At 35.0% G+C, this 21,374-nt stretch overlaps 1 protein-coding gene, 1 long non-coding RNA gene and 1 pseudogene across 2 annotated transcripts; 1 reads left to right on the top strand and 2 right to left on the bottom strand.

The window, feature by feature from the left end:
- Positions 1-1,292: 1,292 nt before the first annotated feature.
- LOC125593293 lies at positions 1,293-10,905 on the bottom strand. The gene is made up of 7 exons (XM_048769717.1): positions 10,163-10,905; positions 4,160-4,256; positions 3,531-3,854; positions 3,105-3,389; positions 2,556-2,893; positions 2,393-2,486; positions 1,293-2,225 (listed from the first exon to the last, which is right to left on the bottom strand). The coding sequence occupies exons 1-7, from the start codon at positions 10,903-10,905 to the stop codon at positions 1,518-1,520; spliced, it is 2,589 nt and encodes an 862-aa protein (XP_048625674.1). The 3' UTR covers positions 1,293-1,517.
- A 4,629-nt stretch (positions 10,906-15,534) lies between these two features.
- On the bottom strand, positions 15,535-15,658 carry LOC125593542 (annotated as a pseudogene).
- A 2,763-nt stretch (positions 15,659-18,421) lies between these two features.
- On the top strand, positions 18,422-21,374 carry LOC125593292. Its single transcript, XR_007329213.1, has 4 exons — positions 18,422-18,581; positions 18,863-19,650; positions 19,932-20,719; positions 21,001-21,374. It is a non-coding gene; the product is annotated as an uncharacterized LOC125593292 (long non-coding RNA).

The raw sequence follows: 21,374 nt of genomic DNA, 5'->3' as shown, positions 1-21,374 counted from the left end.
TCATGACAAGCCTCTGGTGATAGTCTCCGACCGGCACAAGGCCATTAAAAGTGCGTGTGATAAGGTGTTTCCTTGGGCAACCCGAGGAATATGTTATTATCACCTTCAAGATAACATTGTCAAAAAGTTTAAAGGGAAACATCTCATGTACTTGGTGAAAGGGGCTGCTTATGCTCACACGGTTTACGATTTTGACCGGTACATGGCTGAGATACGGAGTGCAAACCCGGAACTTGCAACGTATTTGGAGAAAGCCGACGTCAGGCTATGGTCAAGGGTTTATTGTAAGGGGAACAGGTTCAACATAAAAACAAGCAACATTGCTGAATCTATTAATTCCGCACTGAAGCGAGCAAGAGGATTTCCGATTACGTTCCTGCTGGAGTTCATAAGGCAGAAGTTAGGAAAATGGTATTGGAAAAGGAGACAAGATGCTTTGAGTCTCACAACTGAACATAGCGGGGGTGTTGAATACTTGCTTGCTGTTCGAGAAGAGATAGCGGGTACGATGACGGTCGAACCAATTGATGGATGGCATTTCTTTGTCAAAGGTGGCAAAATGGACTGTGTGGTTGATTTGGAACATGCAAAGTGTGATTGTGGTGTCTATGGAGTGGAGAAAATACCTTGCTCTCATGCTATAGCTGCTGGAATACATGCTGGTTTGCATATCTCCACACTTGTATGTCCACTGTACTCAAAGAATTATCTGTATGCAGGATACTCAGAGAATATATATCCTATCGTGTCACAACATATTGAGGAACGAGAATGCTTTCCTCCAGAACTAAAGCGTGGTCGGGGGAGACCGAAGAAATCAAGATGGCAATCTTGGTTGGAGCTATCTAGGATGAGAGGACACAAACCCAGGAAGAAACACAGGGCACGGAGATGCTCAAACTGCAAGGAAACTGGCCATACGAAACCACAATGTACACAAAATTTTTAAGTCGTCCAGTCTTGATTACCCGTCCAGACGACTAAATTTTAGTCGTCCAGTGTATTTTATTTTTAGACGACCTTCTACTAAGTCGTCCAGTGTATTTTATTTTTAGACGACCTTCTACTAAGTCGTCCAGTGTATTTTATTTTTAGACGACCTTCTACTAAGTCGTCCAGTGTATTTTATTTTTAGACGACCTTCTACTAAGTCGTCCAGTGTATTTTATTTTTAGACGACCTTCTACTATCCCTTCAAGTGTATTTTATTTTTAGACTACTTTCTACTATCCCTTCAAGTCGTCCAAACCTTCTAGACGACTTATTTGTAAGTCGTCCAGTTGGAAAACCTTCCAGACGACTTATAATAAGTCGTCCAAACCTTCTAGACGACTTATTTGTAAGTCGTCCAGTTGGAAAACCTTCCAGACGACTTATTTCTTCCAGACAACTTATATATTTACAAGTTCAAATACAAACACTAATCTTCCAGACAACTTATATATTTACAACTTATATATTTACAAGTTCAACTTATATATTCAAATACAAAGACAAGTTCAAATACAAACACTAATCTAATCATACAAGCCCACGAACCTATCACCATCCACATTTTCTTTTAGATGCTGATCAACAAGCTCCTTCCATATATCCACCGCCATATTATCCCTCATTTTCTTTGCGTTGCACCTAGCAAAGTCTTTAGGGTCAAAGGAGACACCGAGAGCATGACATTCAATGTACTTTACAGTGTACACGCCACAATCACCATTGTTGGCCGTGGGTACACCTTTCAGCGGTCTCTCATATGTGTATGGCTCCAACCCGTATTTGACCCGTATTTCGTCGGTGGCTGCGCACTCAACAAGCAGATAAGGGACCATCTGGAGAAAAGGCTCCATTATCGCATCCCATGCGTCTGGTACACTAGATGAAGGTATGCTGTCCCAGACGACTATGTGCCTCTTAGGGATCGATATCCAAATAGCAACCCAATGCTTGTCGTCCAAGTTCACTGGCGCATAGATATCATCAATGTCCTCCCCCCACTTCTTGTTTGATTGGCAAAATGAAGGTATTGATCCGTCATAAAAATACGACGCCCCACCAGGTAGAACTCTTCCTAAACCTTTGTGATCAGGTTCCGATGTTTTGAAGAGGTGATACTGCTCTCTCCAAGACTGGGAAAAGTTGTGATCCAGGAAGCACATTCGCTCGCTCCTGAAAGCTTGTGGGTTCTCCTGATACCTCTGCCTTAGCACATTAATCCAAGCATCTATATGCTGCATATTAAATATAACAAGTTAGAAGTTACCAGACGACTTAAATATAAGTCGTCTACGTGGTCGTCCAAGTAGACGACTTTCCAGACGACTTATAATAAGTCGTCTGGAAAGTAGTCTACTTGGACGACTTTGTAGATGACTTAAATCGTGTGCAGAAGACTTACGCAGTCTTCCAGCCATCCTCTGGCTGTCCGGAGGAAGTGGTACCACCTTGTTGGTGATGTACGTGGTTTGTCCTCGGTCTTAGTTAAATAATGGCTGCAAACAAAAAAAGCAATCAGTTTTGGACGACTAAATCAAGCTATTATGGGTAAAGCAATCACTTACGGATCAGTTTTCAACCAATCAGCGAGTTCCTTCAACCGATCTTTGTTTACTGGCGGAAATGGATTATAGGCTCCCACTTTATCTTTTTTTTTCTCTGCCGTATAAGGAGATCTCACAGTGGAAGCAGGTTTCTTCGCTCGTTTACTCTTTGCACGCTTGTCCAATACAACCAGGCTCGGTTCTGAAACTGGATCGCTTGGCTCGGTGGAAGCGAGGCTCGGTTGTTGATCGGTGGAAGCGAGGCTCGGTTGGTGATCGGTGGAAGTGACAGCAACAATCTCTTTGGAGGTCTTATTTACCGAGAATGCCTCGGTTGCTGTATCCTCCGGCAACCATCTCTGCAATAAAAGTTGCACACAAGTTAACTCTGGACGACTTAAACAAAAGTTGTCTGGACGACTAGTTGGACCTGGACGACTTAAAATTAAGTCTTCCGTGGTCAACTAGTCGTCCAGACAACTTACGTTTAAGTCGTCCAGGGTCAACTAGTCGTCCAGACAACTTTTACAGTCGTCTGGACAACTAGTTAACCCTGGATTTGATACTAACCTCTTTGATTTGAGGAGGCTGTTTCTTTTGAGGAGGAGGCTGTTTCTTTTGAGGAGGAGGAGGCTGCTGCTGTTTCTTTTGAGGAGGAGGAGGCTGCTGTTTGGTTTGATGAGGAGGAGGCTGGTTACTAACCACGGTTTCATTGGCATGAGGGGTAGCCTGTTTGTTTCTACCCCCGGTTTCTTTGGCAAGAGGGGTAGGTTGTTTATCTTGAGGGGTAGCCTGTTTGTTTCTACCCCCGGTTTCTTTGGCAAGAGGGGTAGGCTGTTTATCTTGAGGGGTAGCCTGATTGGTGACACCAACCTTCTTCTCCACAGCTTCCAATCTATCGGACAACTTCCTAAACTCCCTCATGCACTTATTAAACCCTTTTTTCATGCAGTCAGCTACGCCCTTGAACATAATTTCCAACTCCTCTCTGGTCACCCCTCTAGCCTCTTCTCTAGCCTCTTCACTAGCCACTTTAGGAGCCTCTTTACGAGCTTTCTTCCGAGGTCTTGGATTGTCTTCCTCCTCCTCCTCCTCCTCCTCCAACACAACCATCTCTTTGGCCTTCTTTGATGGAGTCACAACCTTAGGTTTTGTATTGACCTTAGTACCAGTGACTTCCCAGCAATCCATGGTCCACTTCCACGGTCTCCGCTCATACATGACTTTAATGATGTTCTCCGCGGGCAGGTCCTCAACCTCAGAGTCCCATTTTGGCCACATTTCACTAATGTCCTTCTCAACAAAGTTGATCACGCGGGTCTGCAGTAAATAGAAGAATCGAGTTAGATATTTGAAAAAAAATACTAAATAGACGACTTAATTATAAGTCGTCTACTATGTCGTCCAGCTGGAAGACCTTCCAGACGACTTATAATAAGTCGTCTAATAAGTCGTCCAGATGGAAGACTTTCCAGACGACTTATAATAAGTCGTCTAATAAGTCGTCCAGATGGAAGACTTTCCAGATGACTTAATTAAGTCGTCCGATAAGTCGTCCAGCTGGACGACCTTCCAGACGACTTATAATAAGTCGTCTGCGCAGTCTTTTGGATTGAAGTAAATACCTGACTCAAGATAGCAGCTTTCATTGATCTGCGGCCTCTGCTGCCCTCGTAAGCCAGTATCGGTGGAGACGGACTGTCTGCTCTGGGACCACCAATATGATATCTTGTGAATTTACATGTTTTTAACTTCTTATTCTTGCATGGTTTGGTCATTTAGAGTATCATTTAGGCACATTTAGGTTGCATATCATTGCATTTGTACATATCAGGTGTTGGAGAGCACCATGGATGAGTTAGAAGACCATTGGAGGGATTTTGAGTCCAAAGAGTGAAAGATGAACACGGATGAAGGCCTTAAAGATCTCTTCTGAAGCTCAAAATTTGTGTAGACACTGGAAATTGAGTTAGCTTTACAATGGAGGTGGTTTCAAGTCGTTTGGAGCTGTATTGAGGGATTTATGATCAAAATACTACACACATATCAATATGACATTCCTAGCGGCCAGGCGTAGCGGCAAAAGATGGTCGCTACAGAAGATAGAGCTGAGGCGCCTAAGTACCGTAGCGGGAGTGTGTAGCGGGTTAGAGAGACCGCTATAGTTGAAGCGCTTTCTGTAGCGGTCTTCCGTAGCGGCATAATGAGGTCGCTATGAGTTCAAGAATGCGAAAAAATCGTCTAAGTGTCCTAGCGGCCACCCGTAGCGGGCATTTCAGGTCGCTACAGGCGTAGTGACCTCTTGTAGCGACCTTTTATGGTCACTACGGAGAAAAATATCTGTTTTTATGGGTCAACCCCAGCTCGAGTTTTAGTAATATATAACTACTTTTCAGACAATAATGGGGGATCTATCTACTTTTTTATGAAGAACACAAGAACTCTTGAGAGAGAAAGCTTGAATCTTTAGTTTCTTTTCTTCTTATTCTCTTGAATTTGCTTGTTTAATCCTTGTTTATCTTTATTCTCTGTTGTATCTACTTGAATATGCTTCAATCTATTATGAGATTAAGTGTTTTCATGGAGATTAGTGAGTAGTTTCCTTAAGAATTCATGGGTTAGGGAGATTAGAGTAACTTAGTGAAGATCTATGGTGTTATTGTATTAGATCCTTGTATGAACTTGCTTGTTGAGTATTTTTAATGCTTGTTTAGTCTTGATCACTCTAAACCTGATTTCTAAACACTTCTCATCAGACATGATTAGATGAAGTGTTTGAATCAACTCAACTAAGCTCTAGTGAGATTAGCCAAGGACACTTGATGTTAAAATTGCTAGATAGTTATTAAACTTGAACTTAAAGATTGCTTGATTGAATTAAGCCAAAGACATTTGATGTTTAATGATTTCTAAGCAAATGGACATTTACCTAGACATAGGACTTGTCTAAAATTGTGTTTAGACTTAAGAGATTACTTTGATTGAAAGCTTGTCACCTAGATTGGATCTTAGTTACTTGAAGTCAATTCCCAATACCCATGGATTCACTTGTTTAAATTGATTAAAACCTTGTTGTATTGCTCTGTTTGCTATTGTTAGTTGTCACACACTCACCACTATTGAATCTACTTAGCTTAAGAAATGACTTGTATTCTCACTGATTCACATCACTAGGACTGGTTCGACATTCACCCCACTATACTACAACATTTGCAATAGGCAGAAAAACCTATTACCAATTTGGCGCCGTTGCCGGGGAACTAAGTAGATTTGTCATTAGGATTTCAAACTTTCTTGAGACTAAGTTTTATTTTCATATGTTTTATTTTGCTTTGTTTGGTTACTAATTCCCTTTCAAGTGATTGCTCTTTTGCAAGATACATCCACAAGAGAGGAAGATCATGTCTCTTGACTTGGAATCAATGCTCAAGGCTATTTTAGAGAGTCAAGAAAGGGTGATATCTAGAAGCTCCACATCTTGTGAAAGAGCTTATGAACCAACCACCTCATTGGAGTATCAACCACACGGAGACTTTGGTCAAGGACACCAATATAGATATGGTGAGAGACACCAACCTTGGGATTTAGAGTATGAAGAAGAAGAAGATAACTTCCCCCAAGACTCAAATGAAGAAGACATCACCAACATGCTTGAGAAGTTGTTGGAGAATCAAGAAAGGGGAAGGATTGAGATGGAAAGGCAACTTGATTCTCTTTCTAACAAGATAGATGCTAATGGCAAAGCTCTTAGCTCAAGGTTGGATAGAGTTGTAGCACATGTGAAGTCTTTCAACAACAACATCTCTCACATGATCGAAGACCAAGAAGAAAGCGCCACTCCTCTTCACAACGCCAACACTTATGAAGCACATACCACATACATGGAATGTGATTTTGAAGAGGAAGCTCAGCTTGAGGATGATTTTCAACATGAAGCTGAAGAGCCTATATACGAGTCTAAATCACTCTCTGAATGCATGGTAGATGAGAATCTTATTATAAGATCTGAAGAACAAACCAAGACTATGACATTCATGAGTCATTATGCAAACATCGATGAAGAAGAAGTAGGCTTTGTTGAGAACACTCTTGAAGATCTGGGTGATGAGAATTTGGTTGTTGAATGCGTTGAGGAGACAAAAGAGAGCTTGGTTTTTATAAACGAGCTCTTGAGTGAAGAAGAAACGCGTGTGATCCCTGTAGCCAAGGAAGAAGCAAAGGGTGAAGAGTCTGTGGAGAATCAAATGAATTACATCAAAGAATCCTCCGAAGAGGTACAAGAAGAAGAGTCTCCAGTAGAAAAGCCCTTTCAGAATCACTTTGGTATTCTCTCCACCAAAGAACTTAAACGTGATGATCCAAGGAAGATACCATTTGAGGAAATCAGGATGAACGAATTCAGGGGATGGTTCTACGACGAGTATGATCCTGGTGATCATGGTTGTCTCGATAAGGCCTTCTGTGGGCCACCTCTTGCCTGAAAAGGCTCTGCAGTCAAGCTTAAAGACTTAAAACAAGCGCACTTGGGAGGCAGTCCACTGTTATCTTTCAAAGGTCAATCAAAATCGCTAGAGGTCAAAAGACGATGCTTTCTCTGTCTACCCTCCTCTGAACCAGCCAATAACTCCAAGTAAGTGTCAATCAACCTTGTACATATTTAGTTTTCATGTTTATCTTAGATCTCTTCTTTGAGCTTACTCTCACACAAGGGACTGTGTGAAGTAAGTTTGGGGGAGAGTCTACTATCTCACATTGTGTTTTGTTTTGTTTACTTGTCATGAGTCTCATGCATTGCATTGCATAGAAAATTTCAAAAAAAAAAAAAAAAAATTTAAAAAAAGAGTTGTGTGTTTTGAATTATGCATAGGGAGCCATGATTGAAATTGCCATGAAAAGAACATATCTACAAGCATCTCTTGAGCCTTGAAAACTCTTTTTGAAACATGTTGCTCATATGATATTGACATTGTTCTTGAAACCAATTACAAACTGAACTTGGGCATAATGAATTTAATCTCTCTTGCATATGGGCACTTGCATACTTGATCATGGATTTCATACACATTTGGGTTATCTTATTCCATGTATTATCCTTTGATTAACCCAAATGGCACTCCCCTACCCTTGAACCCTTGCCATTCTTTGAAACCAATATTGATTTGTTGAGTGAGGTCTCTTATTGATAGCTTGTTATGTGCAAAATCTTGAGAGTATTGGGAGCGACATATGTTTGTTCTCATCTATTGCTAGCATAAGATCCTCATTTGAACTAGCATCTAGGATGGTGAGTGAGTTTGTGTGTTTTTAAGTTGTTATATCTTGGGTTTGAGAGAAGAAAAAAAAAAAAAAAAAGATCAAAGAGTGTCAATAAGAAAAGAAAACCAATAGGAACCAAAAAATAAAAGAAGAAAAACTCTTAAGTGTGTCAATTAGAATTCCCCAAAGTAAAAAAAAAAATGAATGAAAGATCATAATGGGGAAAGAAAAAGAGTGTCAAGTTCTTAGTTGGTTGATCATGTAAATAAATAAAAAAAAGAGAGAGTTCACTTGGTGAGAAATGTGAGTGAAGTGTATATACTTGGGTTTTGAAATATAAAAGATGGGTAGAATTTGTAATCACTTAGGAAGAAGAGTAGAATGATGTGAATGAGCTATGTATGCATGAATTGCTCCTAGTCTTAGATAAATTTTGCATAATGATCATGCTCCTTGTTCTTGAGTGATTACCACCATTAAAAAGATTGTATTTGAACCTTTCTTTTCATTCATAAAAGACCATTAATCTACCTAGCCAAGTGATTGAGATCATGTGCCCATTTGTGAGAATCCACCATGTGTGTGTGTGTGAATGAATGTGAGAATTGGTTGAAGTTACTTGTTGATTGATGAGCATTGCACTTTGTATAAAGAAATAAAAAGAGTTTGATAGGCATTGAGAGGCTAGACTGATAAAAGAATGACCAATGATTGTTTGCTATGATCATTTGGAATGTTGTAGAAGAGCTAGGATGTGTGTCTTTTGGATATGAGCTCCCTTTTTCAAACTTCTTCCTTCTTAGGACTTGAAAGTTTACTTGAGGACAAGTAAAGGACTAGTGTGGGGGAGTTGATATCTTGTGAATTTACATGTTTTTAACTTCTTATTCTTGCATGGTTTGGTCATTTAGAGTATCATTTAGGCACATTTAGGTTGCATATCATTGCATTTGTACATATCAGGTGTTGGAGAGCACCATGGATGAGTTAGAAGACCATTGGAGGGATTTTGAGTCCAAAGAGTGAAAGATGAACACGGATGAAGGCCTTAAAGATCTCTTCTGAAGCTCAAAATTTGTGTAGACACTGGAAATTGAGTTAGCTTTACAATGGAGGTGGTTTCAAGTCGTTTGGAGCTGTATTGAGGGATTTATGATCAAAATACTACACACATATCAATATGACATTCCTAGCGGCCAGGCGTAGCGGCAAAAGATGGTCGCTACAGAAGATAGAGCTGAGGCGCCTAAGTACCGTAGCGGGAGTGTGTAGCGGGTTAGAGAGACCGCTATAGTTGAAGCGCTTTCTGTAGCGGTCTTCCGTAGCGGCATAATGAGGTCGCTATGAGTTCAAGAATGCGAAAAAATCGTCTAAGTGTCCTAGCGGCCACCCGTAGCGGGCATTTCAGGTCGCTACAGGCGTAGTGACCTCTTGTAGCGACCTTTTATGGTCACTACGGAGAAAAATATCTGTTTTTATGGGTCAACCCCAGCTCGAGTTTTAGTAATATATAACTACTTTTTAGACAATAATGGGGGATCTATCTACTTTTTTATGAAGAACACAAGAACTCTTGAGAGAGAAAGCTTGAATCTTTAGTTTCTTTTCTTCTTATTCTCTTGAATTTGCTTGTTTAATCCTTGTTTATCTTTATTCTCTGTTGTATCTACTTGAATATGCTTCAATCTATTATGAGATTAAGTGTTTTCATGGAGATTAGTGAGTAGTTTCCTTAAGAATTCATGGGTTAGGGAGATTAGAGTAACTTAGTGAAGATCTATGGTGTTATTGTATTAGATCCTTGTATGAACTTGCTTGTTGAGTATTTTTAATGCTTGTTTAGTCTTGATCACTCTAAACCTGATTTCTAAACACTTCTCATCAGACATGATTAGATGAAGTGTTTGAATCAACTCAACTAAGCTCTAGTGAGATTAGCCAAGGACACTTGATGTTAAAATTGCTAGATAGTTATTAAACTTGAACTTAAAGATTGCTTGATTGAATTAAGCCAAAGACATTTGATGTTTAATGATTTCTAAGCAAATGGACATTTACCTAGACATAGGACTTGCCTAAAATTGTGTTTAGACTTAAGAGATTACTTTGATTGAAAGCTTGTCACCTAGATTGGATCTTAGTTACTTGAAGTCAATTCCCAATACCCATGGATTCACTTGTTTAAATTGATTAAAACCTTGTTGTATTGCTCTGTTTGCTATTGTTAGTTGTCACACACTCACCACTATTGAATCTACTTAGCTTAAGAAATGACTTGTATTCTCACTGATTCACATCACTAGGACTGGTTCGACATTCACCCCACTATACTACAACATTTTCAATAGGCAGAAAAACCTATTACCACAATACTAGCACCCAATTCCGGCATAGCTGTGTACGTCCAGACCTGAAGAACTTGTATAAACCCATCCACGGTGTAACAGCCAGCAATTTCTTTGTTCCACAAAGAGTCCATCAGCACCTTAAATGCGACTCTCCCCCATGGATAATTCTCAAACCGTTCTAAATCCATCACTAGCCTTGCCAGAGTAGATCGTGTAGCGGTTGAAAACTTTCTCCCTTCAATGAATCCAGTGAAGATGGAGAGGTACGCGAGCCGCTTGCGATCTTCCCTGGACCAATCCCCGCATCTCTGCAGTGCTGCTATTATCTGATCAGTAGTTGGCCCAGCTTCCAGATGAACTCCCAGCATCCCCCAGAAAGAAACCATCTCTGGGGTAACATCACATTTTGGTGTCTCAAGGTCCTCGATGTACTCGCAGTTTAGACCAGTGAGGTTTTCAAACTCTAACAGTGAAAACCTCAAAGGTTCTGGACCAACGAGAGACCACATCTCATACTTCTTCTTAATGTCCAGCTTGAAACTGAGCATGTAGTGAACCAGCCTTGAAGCCCAACCAAATCCCTGCTCCTTGAACTTGATGAAAACTCCCAAACTCGACTCCTTGAGCTCTTCAAATTCGTCATCAGTAAGAGATTTCCTAAGAGCAGTATGCAACTTGCTGTTATCCGTATGATACGAAATGCTATTGTGGGCTTCTGGTTCTTCCCCTGATGTGTATAACCTACGGGGGAGTTCTGGAATATCCATCCTTTTTGTCTGCAAAATAATCAAAGACAACGATATAAGTCCAGACGACTTAGTAGACGACTTATAATTAAGTCGTCTGGAAAGTCTTCCAAATGGACGACTTATATTTAAGTCATCTACTAAGTCGTCCAGTTGAAAGACTTTCCAGACGACTTAAATTACTTACAAGTCTTCCAGTCGCAGAAGGAGTTGGAGTACTCGTCATTGCGGTTATAGATCTGAAAAAATAAACGTGAAACGGTGAGAATGAGTAAATTGATAGAGACAACGTTTTATGTTCATCTTTTCCTCGAGATTGATGACTTAGCGGCGTTAGGGTTTACAGAGAAACGGCGCTAAGGTTTACAGAGAAGAAGCGGCGGCGCTAGGGTTTAGAAGAAGCGGCGGCGCTAGTGTTTAGAACGTTGGTGACCACGGTGGCGAGGGCGACGGTTTGTTCGGAAATAGTGGAAGCGGCGGCGCTAGGGTTTAGAGGAATCGGCGGCGCTAGGGTTTAGAGGAATCGGCGGCGCTAGGGTTAGAAGAAGCTGCGGCGACAACGGTGAGAATGAAGTGAGATAGATAGCCGATGTTGAGAACGATGGTTTGTTCGGAAATCGTGGGAATTCGAAATCGCCTTTGAGAGAGAACTGTTAGGGTTTCTGAATATCGCGAAAAATGAAACAAAAAAAAAATCACCTTATATATTGGGTAAATAATCCGGTTAGCTTTAAAATTACATTGGTAAACTTTAAGGTTTGGTCCGGTTTAGACGACTTATTCTGGCTGATAATGTACAACAGACGACTTAATATTTAGTCGTCTGTTTTCAGACGACAAAATATTAAGTCGTCCTAGACCCTAAAATGAACCCCTAAACTAAAATGACTAGATTAACTAACTAACCACGTTATAAAATCAAATTATACTTAAATAGTGTTTACTATACACAGAAATGAACACACATAAGTAATTTTAAAAATTTTCAAAAACGGTTTTAATGCTTTCCAAAATCTAACCCTAAGAACACATACAATACTACAACATATGTTGATGAAACATAAACTTAAGAATATCATGACTCACTACTTTCACTCATCTATGCTGAAAACAATTGAAATTTGTTATATCTTAATTTATACCTCCTAAGACATATGTTAATTACATAATTCCCATTTTTCACTTATCAAAATATTTTTTACAAAATTTTTAAATTATGTTTAAGACTAACTGTCCAGACGACTTTAAGTTAAGTCGTCTGGACGACTTATTTTCAAGTCGTCTAAACAGACGACTTGCGAGGGGTAGAAACGTAAAAAGAATTCTGTTTTTTTGTTTGGTCACAAGGGGATAGTTGTAATTTCAATAGCCTTTTAGGTTACTTTTGCCTTTGACCCAAGTTGGGGTATTGTTTTGGGTTTGTCTCCAAGTTTTGAGTCACACTTGGCAATTCTCCCATATATATGTCATAAAAATTACCTTCAAATCAGTTTTACTTATTTATTATTTTGTTTTTAACGAAAATACACTTTTTAAATCATTTAATTTAAAATAAAATTATATATTAATTTTCTGTATTCTAACAATTTGATTGATTTATATAATTTGCTTTGGTGGATAACTTAAAAAGTTTTCATATGAATCGGGGAAAACAAGCCTATGTTGTTATATTATATTTATTTGTGTATATATAATCTATATATAATGCTAGTGTAATAAATAAAGAACATCATTTTTGTAACTTCAAAAAGATACATTATTACAATTTGAAATTAATCAAAATTGAATAAAATGGTAATTAAATATTTGTAAATTTAATTGTTTTTTATCTTGTTTAGTTGGATTCTCATGAAAAAAAATCGATAGGTTAAACAAATGTTTCAAAATTTGTTGTGTTATTGTTTTGTCTATAAATTACAAAATTTATTGAATTGATATTTTTAATTATTGCCTTTTAGTATTGTATATTGATTCTTAACTTTTTCACGAAAACAAAAATCTATGATTTTTCATATATGTCAATGTTCTCACACTTTCAAATAATATATTAGCTTAGTCACTTACTTTTTTTTTTTACAAAACAAATTATCGGAGTCTTGAAAGTTGAATTCATATTATTGTAACTGTACATAAGAGTTTGTGATTACATACTTAGTGATTCTTGTATATGTGTTCAAGAAAGTTTCAATGGCTTAGTAGTAACTGCCCTATATTTATGTCATACTAACCCAGGTTCGATCCTTTCCTTTGCATTGTTTTTTCATTTTTTACGAAAAAAATAATTGAGACGACGTGACAACTTCGGGTTCTCTGATTGGTTGATTTTCCTATCCTACGTAGACACCTTTTCCATGGCTTATATTTGTCTTTTAGTATTGTATGTATATTGATATTGTTTAATAATACATTAAATAATTAAAAAGCTTCAAACTTCTGAAAAACATGTAGGACTAACATTCGGTTTAAAAAAAAATCCCATGTTCTATATATTAAGAATATGTTTTGTAATATACTAGGTGCAGAGAAAATTAAACAAAGCGAATGTATAATTATAACACATTTTTTTTATATTACAAAAGACAGATTAAGTCCATTAGTTAGGATTTTTTAAGGATATAAACGCGAGTGAAAAGATGAATCTATCTATTTTGGCAACAACATCGCTTAGGTTCTTTAGACCATGTACAATGGTTTCAACACCCATTTGGTTATTAATACCCTACTTTTTCCTTTTTAAAATTCTACATCAGGTTTTTTTTCTTTCATCTTATTTATTCAACACCTACTTCATTTTAATTCTTTACAATGGTTTGTTTTAAAAAATTTAATACCCTATCCTATTATTTTTAATTTATATATTTATTTTGTACACCATAAAAATTATATATTAATAACTTTGAAAACTAAAATAACATATAAAGATTATTATTGAGATCAATTTAACAAGGTTAAAATATTAAAATAGTTGATTATAATGAAAAATGATAGGTTTTTTTACTTAAATTTGATAAAATTTTAATATTTTTAGAAAATGTTTTATTATATAATAAATGTTTTCGAATTATTAAGTGAGAATAAAAATCAAAAGAAATCTATACAGTCAATGAAATTTTTTTTTGCCCAATCATGAAGTGACATGTGGCAGCGTGAGACTACAATTTTTTTTTTCTAAGGATTGAAACTTTACAACACTTGTTGAATTCACCAAGATAAACACAATCTTTAAACATCTTTATTGTAAGACTTTCAACAGTTGAAACTCATTTTCAACACCGCTATTGTACATGCACTCAGGAGAACGAGAAGCACAGCTTCCAAAACCTGAGTAGCCAGCTGCAAAACAGTCATGCTGACATTCAAACCATCCATATGAATCCGAACACAGAGTATCACAGTGGTCATAAGAGAATTTTTGGATCTCTGCACCTAAATCAAATAATAACTAATTATGAATGATATAAAACATTTGCTTGGTCGTCCATAATATCATATAACATATCAATAGAAGAATGTTATATATGTCCAAACGAATATAATATTAACAAAACTTTTGAATGCATGTGTATATATGAACGCAAAACATAAATACGTACTGATTAAAATTTATATATGTCTAGCTGTTGTCAACACTAATTATAAATCAATAAAAGAAAATTTAAATATGCCTGAAGTCAAAACATTGTGATTGGACAACGAAACTGCTAACATCACTACGAATAAACATTTTGTCAGAGTTTTTGTAGTACCCATACTAATTTTTTATATGAAATCTGTTGACAAATAAAGATATTCTTAACTTTTATGAGTTAAATGAGGTCTATATATATATATATATGCCATTTTGAACCTCCAAATTAATTTCCATATATTTTGTGTGCTAAATTTGTTATTTGCAAAAATTAGTTGACTTTATTTGCTATTTGGTTGTATAAGGTAGTTTCAAAACAATTTGGAGGTTCAAAATGGCATTTGTAGATTTTGTCATAAAAAATATTTTATTTCATTTATTACCATTATGACTAATCAATATCTTAATTTGAAATGCAAGAATTATGCATGACTATCATTGAAAACTTTTGTAATTATATTTAGGCAGTACATGGTAAAAAATTGATCTATTCTATTTAAAAAATACCAGTCACAATGGTAATAAATGCAATAAGGTCGTTTTGACAAAATCTACGCATGTCAAACAAATGCAATAAGTTCTTTTGGACAAAATCCACAAATGCCATTTTGAACTTCCAAATTGATTCGAAACTACCCCATAAATATCAATTGTATGGGGTAGTTTCAAATCAATTTGGATGTTCAAAATGGCATTTGTGGATTTTGTCCAAAATGTAATGGCATTGTTGTTTTAGCAACAAGTGATATAGGGAAGGGTTTGGGGATTACCAGAATAATGCTAAGAGAGCTTTGTATTTAGGAGTCAAAGAGAGATATGAATGATGAGTATAATTATTTATCTTACTGAACACATGTTTTCTCTAATGAACACTTAGATTAAGAAAACAACAACAAAAATGTGTGTATTTGACCATATGTTTGCATTGAGGTATTTGGACAAGGCCTAAGAAGTGAACATTGAACATAGTATATCTAACAATGATACAAGATTTTAGACTCATATTGTATGGTAGGGACCGCGCAAACGCAGGCTCTCCCACATGGGGGACTTTAGACTAAGCACCCTTCCTTAGTGTGCAGTGAAGGTCACTAGCCTAGGCCACTGGTCTTCTTGATCAAGTGTTGACCCCGTCCAGGTAAGTGATTTGAACACACTCTTAACTTCTCTTCTTATACTTTCCTTTGCATGTTATTCTTTTATGTGTAAGCGACGTGGGATGGTTTGACAATTTACTGCTGAAACATGCTTGAGATGACAAGATTCGTTTGTGTTATACAAATGGGCCGGATGCTATAGGCCCAGTTAAGTGTTTGAGCTGCAAACCATAACCAAATCTGAAGAGTCTAAACAATGTTTTGAAAATCGGACCGGATATAGACTCGGGATAGCTACTGGTTGACTGATTCAACCGGTCGAACCTAGTTTTCTACATTTTAAAAATTGAATATATATATATATATATATATAAATATATATAAATATATAATCATATATTTAACCTAAAGAGTAGTTTTACATATAATATGGTATATGTTATTTTCTATTAACTAGAAAAATTAAATAATGAACATAAATCTAACTAGTGAATACTATGTAAATTGAAATTGATAAAACTAAATGATTAACCGTTTAAATTATCGTAAATGGACGAAACAGCAAACTCCAAATACCATTGAAGACATCACACCAGACAAGAGAGGTAAGCTTAACGGGATTTAATGATAAAGCATAGACTTTGGTCAAGTCAAAACTTTGGACACCAACATTACCGTGCTGGAGCCAATGCGCTTCTGCCGAACTGGGTCTGAATCGCTGGTCATCGGATCCCATCGAGCTGGAGCAGATGTGTGGCCTGTCTGGACTGAGAATAGAGGCTTCTAGGTTCAGCTAAAGAGCCCTTAATTTCTTGGATTTGGAATTGAAATTTCATTTAGCTAAGTAGTTCTCAAGGAGTAGGAGACTCCAAAACCAAATAGCTTTCTTATTACTTAAGATAGGTAGTGTTGGTTCAAAACTCCAAACTTTTGAAAGCAAAGGATAGCACAGAGGAAAGGCTCGTTGGGAGTAAACACGTTCACTGTGTTGAAGAAAGGCGGTGCAAGGTGACAAGATCTGGCGGTGAAAAGCATTGGCCCAGAGATCCGGTGGAGGGTGGCGGGGGGACTGGCGGATCCACTGGAAGCATCACGTCAAGATATGCATCTGGTGGTTATGGGGGCAAGCGAAGAGAAGCAGAGGAGCCAGCTACAGGGTGGTCTTCACTCTTCATTCTGGTGGAGAAGCTTGTTGAGCTTCTGCCTCGGACTCAGCGCCTGTGAGAGAACAAATTAGGACGAACTTCTTTCTCCCACGAGTTTCAACAAGAGAAATCTATAAAATATGGATTTTGGTTTTTATGTGTGAAATGGTCAAAAACGTATTATTCAAAAAAATGTTTTTCTTATTTTTATCATTTATTTAAATAATTGTATATCTTTAAATGCCTATAAAGTAAATATAGAAAAATATTTTACATCTTTAATGAAATTGTTTTTGATCATTTTTCTTCTTGTGAGTTCTTTTGGTGAAAAAACTAAAAAAAAGTCATTTAAAAGAATTTCCCTTAAATATATTATTTTATTTTAATTTATTTTATTTTTAGTTTCATCACGTCTTACAAAATTATGTCATAAACTTTTAATAAAATCTATATATTATACTTGTAGACTCAATATTAGTGATATATGATTTGTTTGCTTTAGTATAAATAATTTTATTTGAAAATTATATAGAATATAATTTGATGAATCTCCAATTGCAAAACTTATATGATGTCAGTTTATTGACTATAACATTTTATTGTATAAAACATTTTATTTTCCTTCAAAATATTATTTTAGCTTACACAAATAGGATTTCATATTTATTAAACTACAAATAGACTTTTAATTTCAATTTGATTATTCAAAAAATTAATATATGTTATAGATAATTTTAAATAACACATGAAGGTAAGATTATTTTCAAATAATATCTTTTCAATAGAATAGATCAATGTTTTACCATATACTGCTTAACTGTAATAGCAAAATTTTCAACATTAGTCATGCATAATTCTTGCATTTTAAATTAAGATATTGATTAGTCATAACTAGAGCTGGGAAAACTATTCGAATCCGAAGAAGCAAACTGAACCCGATTTGAAATTTTAGTACCTAACACAAACCAAACTGGTAAAATATCTAATAAATCCAAAATTTTAATACCCGAAAACCCAAATCAAACCTAACCTAAAAGAATATATTTCGAGTACCTAAAAGTATCTGAATCACAATTATATCCTTAAAATATATTAATTATTTTAGATTTAATATCTATAAAATATAGAAAATATCCAAATGTTATCCAAAAACACTTAAATATTTATAATTATAAATTGTCAAAACATTCAAATATCTAAAATACCCACCTATTCTCCATTCAATATCCAAACTGAACTAAATATTTAAACTTAGATATTTAGTCATACATTATTTATAATTATATTGTATATTATTATTTTTAGATTTTTAATAATTTTAGGGTATGTTTATATTTTTGAATTTTTACATAATTTAAATGGGTATTTGAACCCGAACTAAATTTGCAATGATCTGAACATAACTCCAACCGAAATTCATAACAAACTCAAAAGGACTGAAATCTATAGCCCAAAAATCTGAAATTCAAATATATCAAAACCGGACCCGAACTCACCCCTATGACTCATAATGATAATAAATGCAATAATATTTTTTTTTGACAAAATCTACAAATGTCAAATAAATGCAATAAGTTATTTTGACAAAATCTACAAATTTAGCACAAAATATATGGAAATTAATTAATAGTAAGACTTTCCCAGAGACCAAAAAATATATATATAGAGAGAGAGAGACCTCTCTCCACCCATTGAATTAAGAACATTTTATTTGTCAACGGATCTCTCATAAAAAAAATAGTATGGGTATTAACAAAACTCTGATAAAATGTTTGTTCATTGTGATATTAGCAGTTTCGATGTTCAATCACAAAGTTTTGACTTCAGGTATATTTAAACTTTAGTTTATTCATTTTCTAATTAATGATGAGTATTTTTAAAACAATAGCCATATATAAATTGTAACGAATTTGTGTTTGTGTTCATATATAAACATGCATTCAATTTTTTGTTAATATTATATTCATTTGGACATGTTAAAGCTGTCTTCTATCTATCTATTATATGATTATATGGATGAACATGCATATGTTTATTGAATTATTGTATCAATCATAATGAATATTATTTGATATATTTTTTACAAAGTTTATTATTATTTGATATAGGTGCAGAGATCCAAAAATTCTCATATGACCACTGTAATACTTTGTGTTCGGAAACATATGGATGGTTTGAGTGTCAACATGACTGTTTTAGAGCTGGTTACACAGATTTTGGAAGCTGTGCTTCCCGTTCTCCTAAAGAGCCTGAGCGATGTTGTTGCCAAAACAAATAGACTCATCTTTTCTCTGAAAATGGTGATTTAACCTTTAAAATCCTTAAACTATTGCACTTGGTTTGTCTGTTGCAATAAATGGGACAATAAAAAAATATGTTACAATTATACATTCCAGTTTTTTTTCTCTGCACCTTGCAAACTTGAACTTGGATTTTCCATCATTTTCAGTTATATATTTACAGTTGTGAGTACCACTCAGAATATAAAACATTTGAGTATTAAAACTGTTAATATGAAATATCGATTATATTATTCATTACTCAAAATTTAATTTTCATACACTTTCTATACAGTAGAAACAGATAATCAAACTTTTATGAATTGTTTCTTATCATTATTCATTACTCAAATAAATGCAATAAGTTATTTTGACAAAATCTACAAATTTAGCACAAAATATATGGAAATTAATTAATAGTAAGACTTTCCCAGAGACCAAAAAATATATATATATAGAGAGAGAGACCTCTCTCCACCCATTGAATTAAGAACATTTTATTTGTCAACGGATCTCTCATAAAAAAAATAGTATGGGTATTAACAAAACTCTGATAAAATGTTTGTTCATTGTGATATTAGCAGTTTCGATGTTCAATCACAAAGTTTTGACTTCAGGTATATTTAAACTTTAGTTTATTCATTTTCTAATTAATGATGAGTATTTTTAAAACAATAGCCATATATAAATTGTAACGAATTTGTGTTTGTGTTCATATATAAACATGCATTCAATTTTTTGTTAATATTATATTCATTTGGACATGTTAAAGCTGTCTTCTATCTATCTATTATATGATTATATGGATGAACATGCATATGTTTATTGAATTATTGTATCAATCATAATGAATATTATTTGATATATTTTTTACAAAGTTTATTATTATTTGATATAGGTGCAGAGATCCAAAAATTCTCATATGACCACTGTAATACTTTGTGTTCGGAAACATATGGATGGTTTGAGTGTCAACATGACTGTTTTAGAGCTGGTTACACAGATTTTGGAAGCTGTGCTTCCCGTTCTCCTAAAGAGCCTGAGCGATGTTGTTGCCAAAACAAATAGACTCATCTTTTCTCTGAAAATGGTGATTTAACCTTTAAAATCCTTAAACTATTGCACTTGGTTTGTCTGTTGCAATAAATGGGACAATAAAAAAATATGTTACAATTATACATTCCAGTTTTTTTTCTCTGCACCTTGCAAACTTGAACTTGGATTTTCCATCATTTTCAGTTATATATTTACAGTTGTGAGTACTACTCAGAATATAAAACATTTGAGTATTAAAACTGTTAATATGAAATATCGATTATATTATTCATTACTCAAAATTTAATTTTCATACACTTTCTATACAGTAGAAACAGATAATCAAACTTTTATGAATTGTTTCTTATCATTATTCATTACTCAAATAAATGCAATAAGTTATTTTGACAAAATCTACAAATTTAGCACAAAATATATGGAAATTAATTAATAGTAAGACTTTCCCAGAGACCAAAAAATATATATATATAGAGAGAGAGACCTCTCTCCACCCATTGAATTAAGAACATTTTATTTGTCAACGGATCTCTCATAAAAAAAATAGTATGGGTATTAACAAAACTCTGATAAAATGTTTGTTCATTGTGATATTAGCAGTTTCGATGTTCAATCACAAAGTTTTGACTTCAGGTATATTTAAACTTTAGTTTATTCATTTTCTAATTAATGATGAGTATTTTTAAAACAATAGCCATATATAAATTGTAACGAATTTGTGTTTGTGTTCATATATAAACATGCATTCAATTTTTTGTTAATATTATATTCATTTGGACATGTTAAAGCTGTCTTCTATCTATCTATTATATGATTATATGGATGAACATGCATATGTTTATTGAATTATTGTATCAATCATAATGAATATTATTTGATATATTTTTTACAAAGTTTATTATTATTTGATATAGGTGCAGAGATCCAAAAATTCTCATATGACCACTGTAATACTTTGTGTTCGGAAACATATGGATGGTTTGAGTGTCAACATGACTGTTTTAGAGCTGGTTACACAGATTTTGGAAGCTGTGCTTCCCGTTCTCCTAAAGAGCCTGAGCGATGTTGTTGCCAAAACAAATAGACTCATCTTTTCTCTGAAAATGGTGATTATAACCTTTAAAATCCTTAAACTATTGCACTTGGTTTGTCTGTTGCAATAAATGGGACAATAAAAAAATATGTTACAATTATACATTCCAGTTTTTTTTCTCTGCACCTTGCAAACTTGAACTTGGATTTTCCATCATTTTCAGTTATATATTTACAGTTGTGAGTACTACTCAGA

Source organism: Brassica napus, chromosome C9, assembly GCF_020379485.1.
Source record: "Brassica napus cultivar Da-Ae chromosome C9, Da-Ae, whole genome shotgun sequence".
NCBI classification, from domain to species: domain Eukaryota; kingdom Viridiplantae; phylum Streptophyta; class Magnoliopsida; order Brassicales; family Brassicaceae; genus Brassica; species Brassica napus.
The sequence above is the reverse complement of the archived record's forward strand: the minus strand, read 5'-3'. Positions and strand labels throughout refer to the sequence as shown.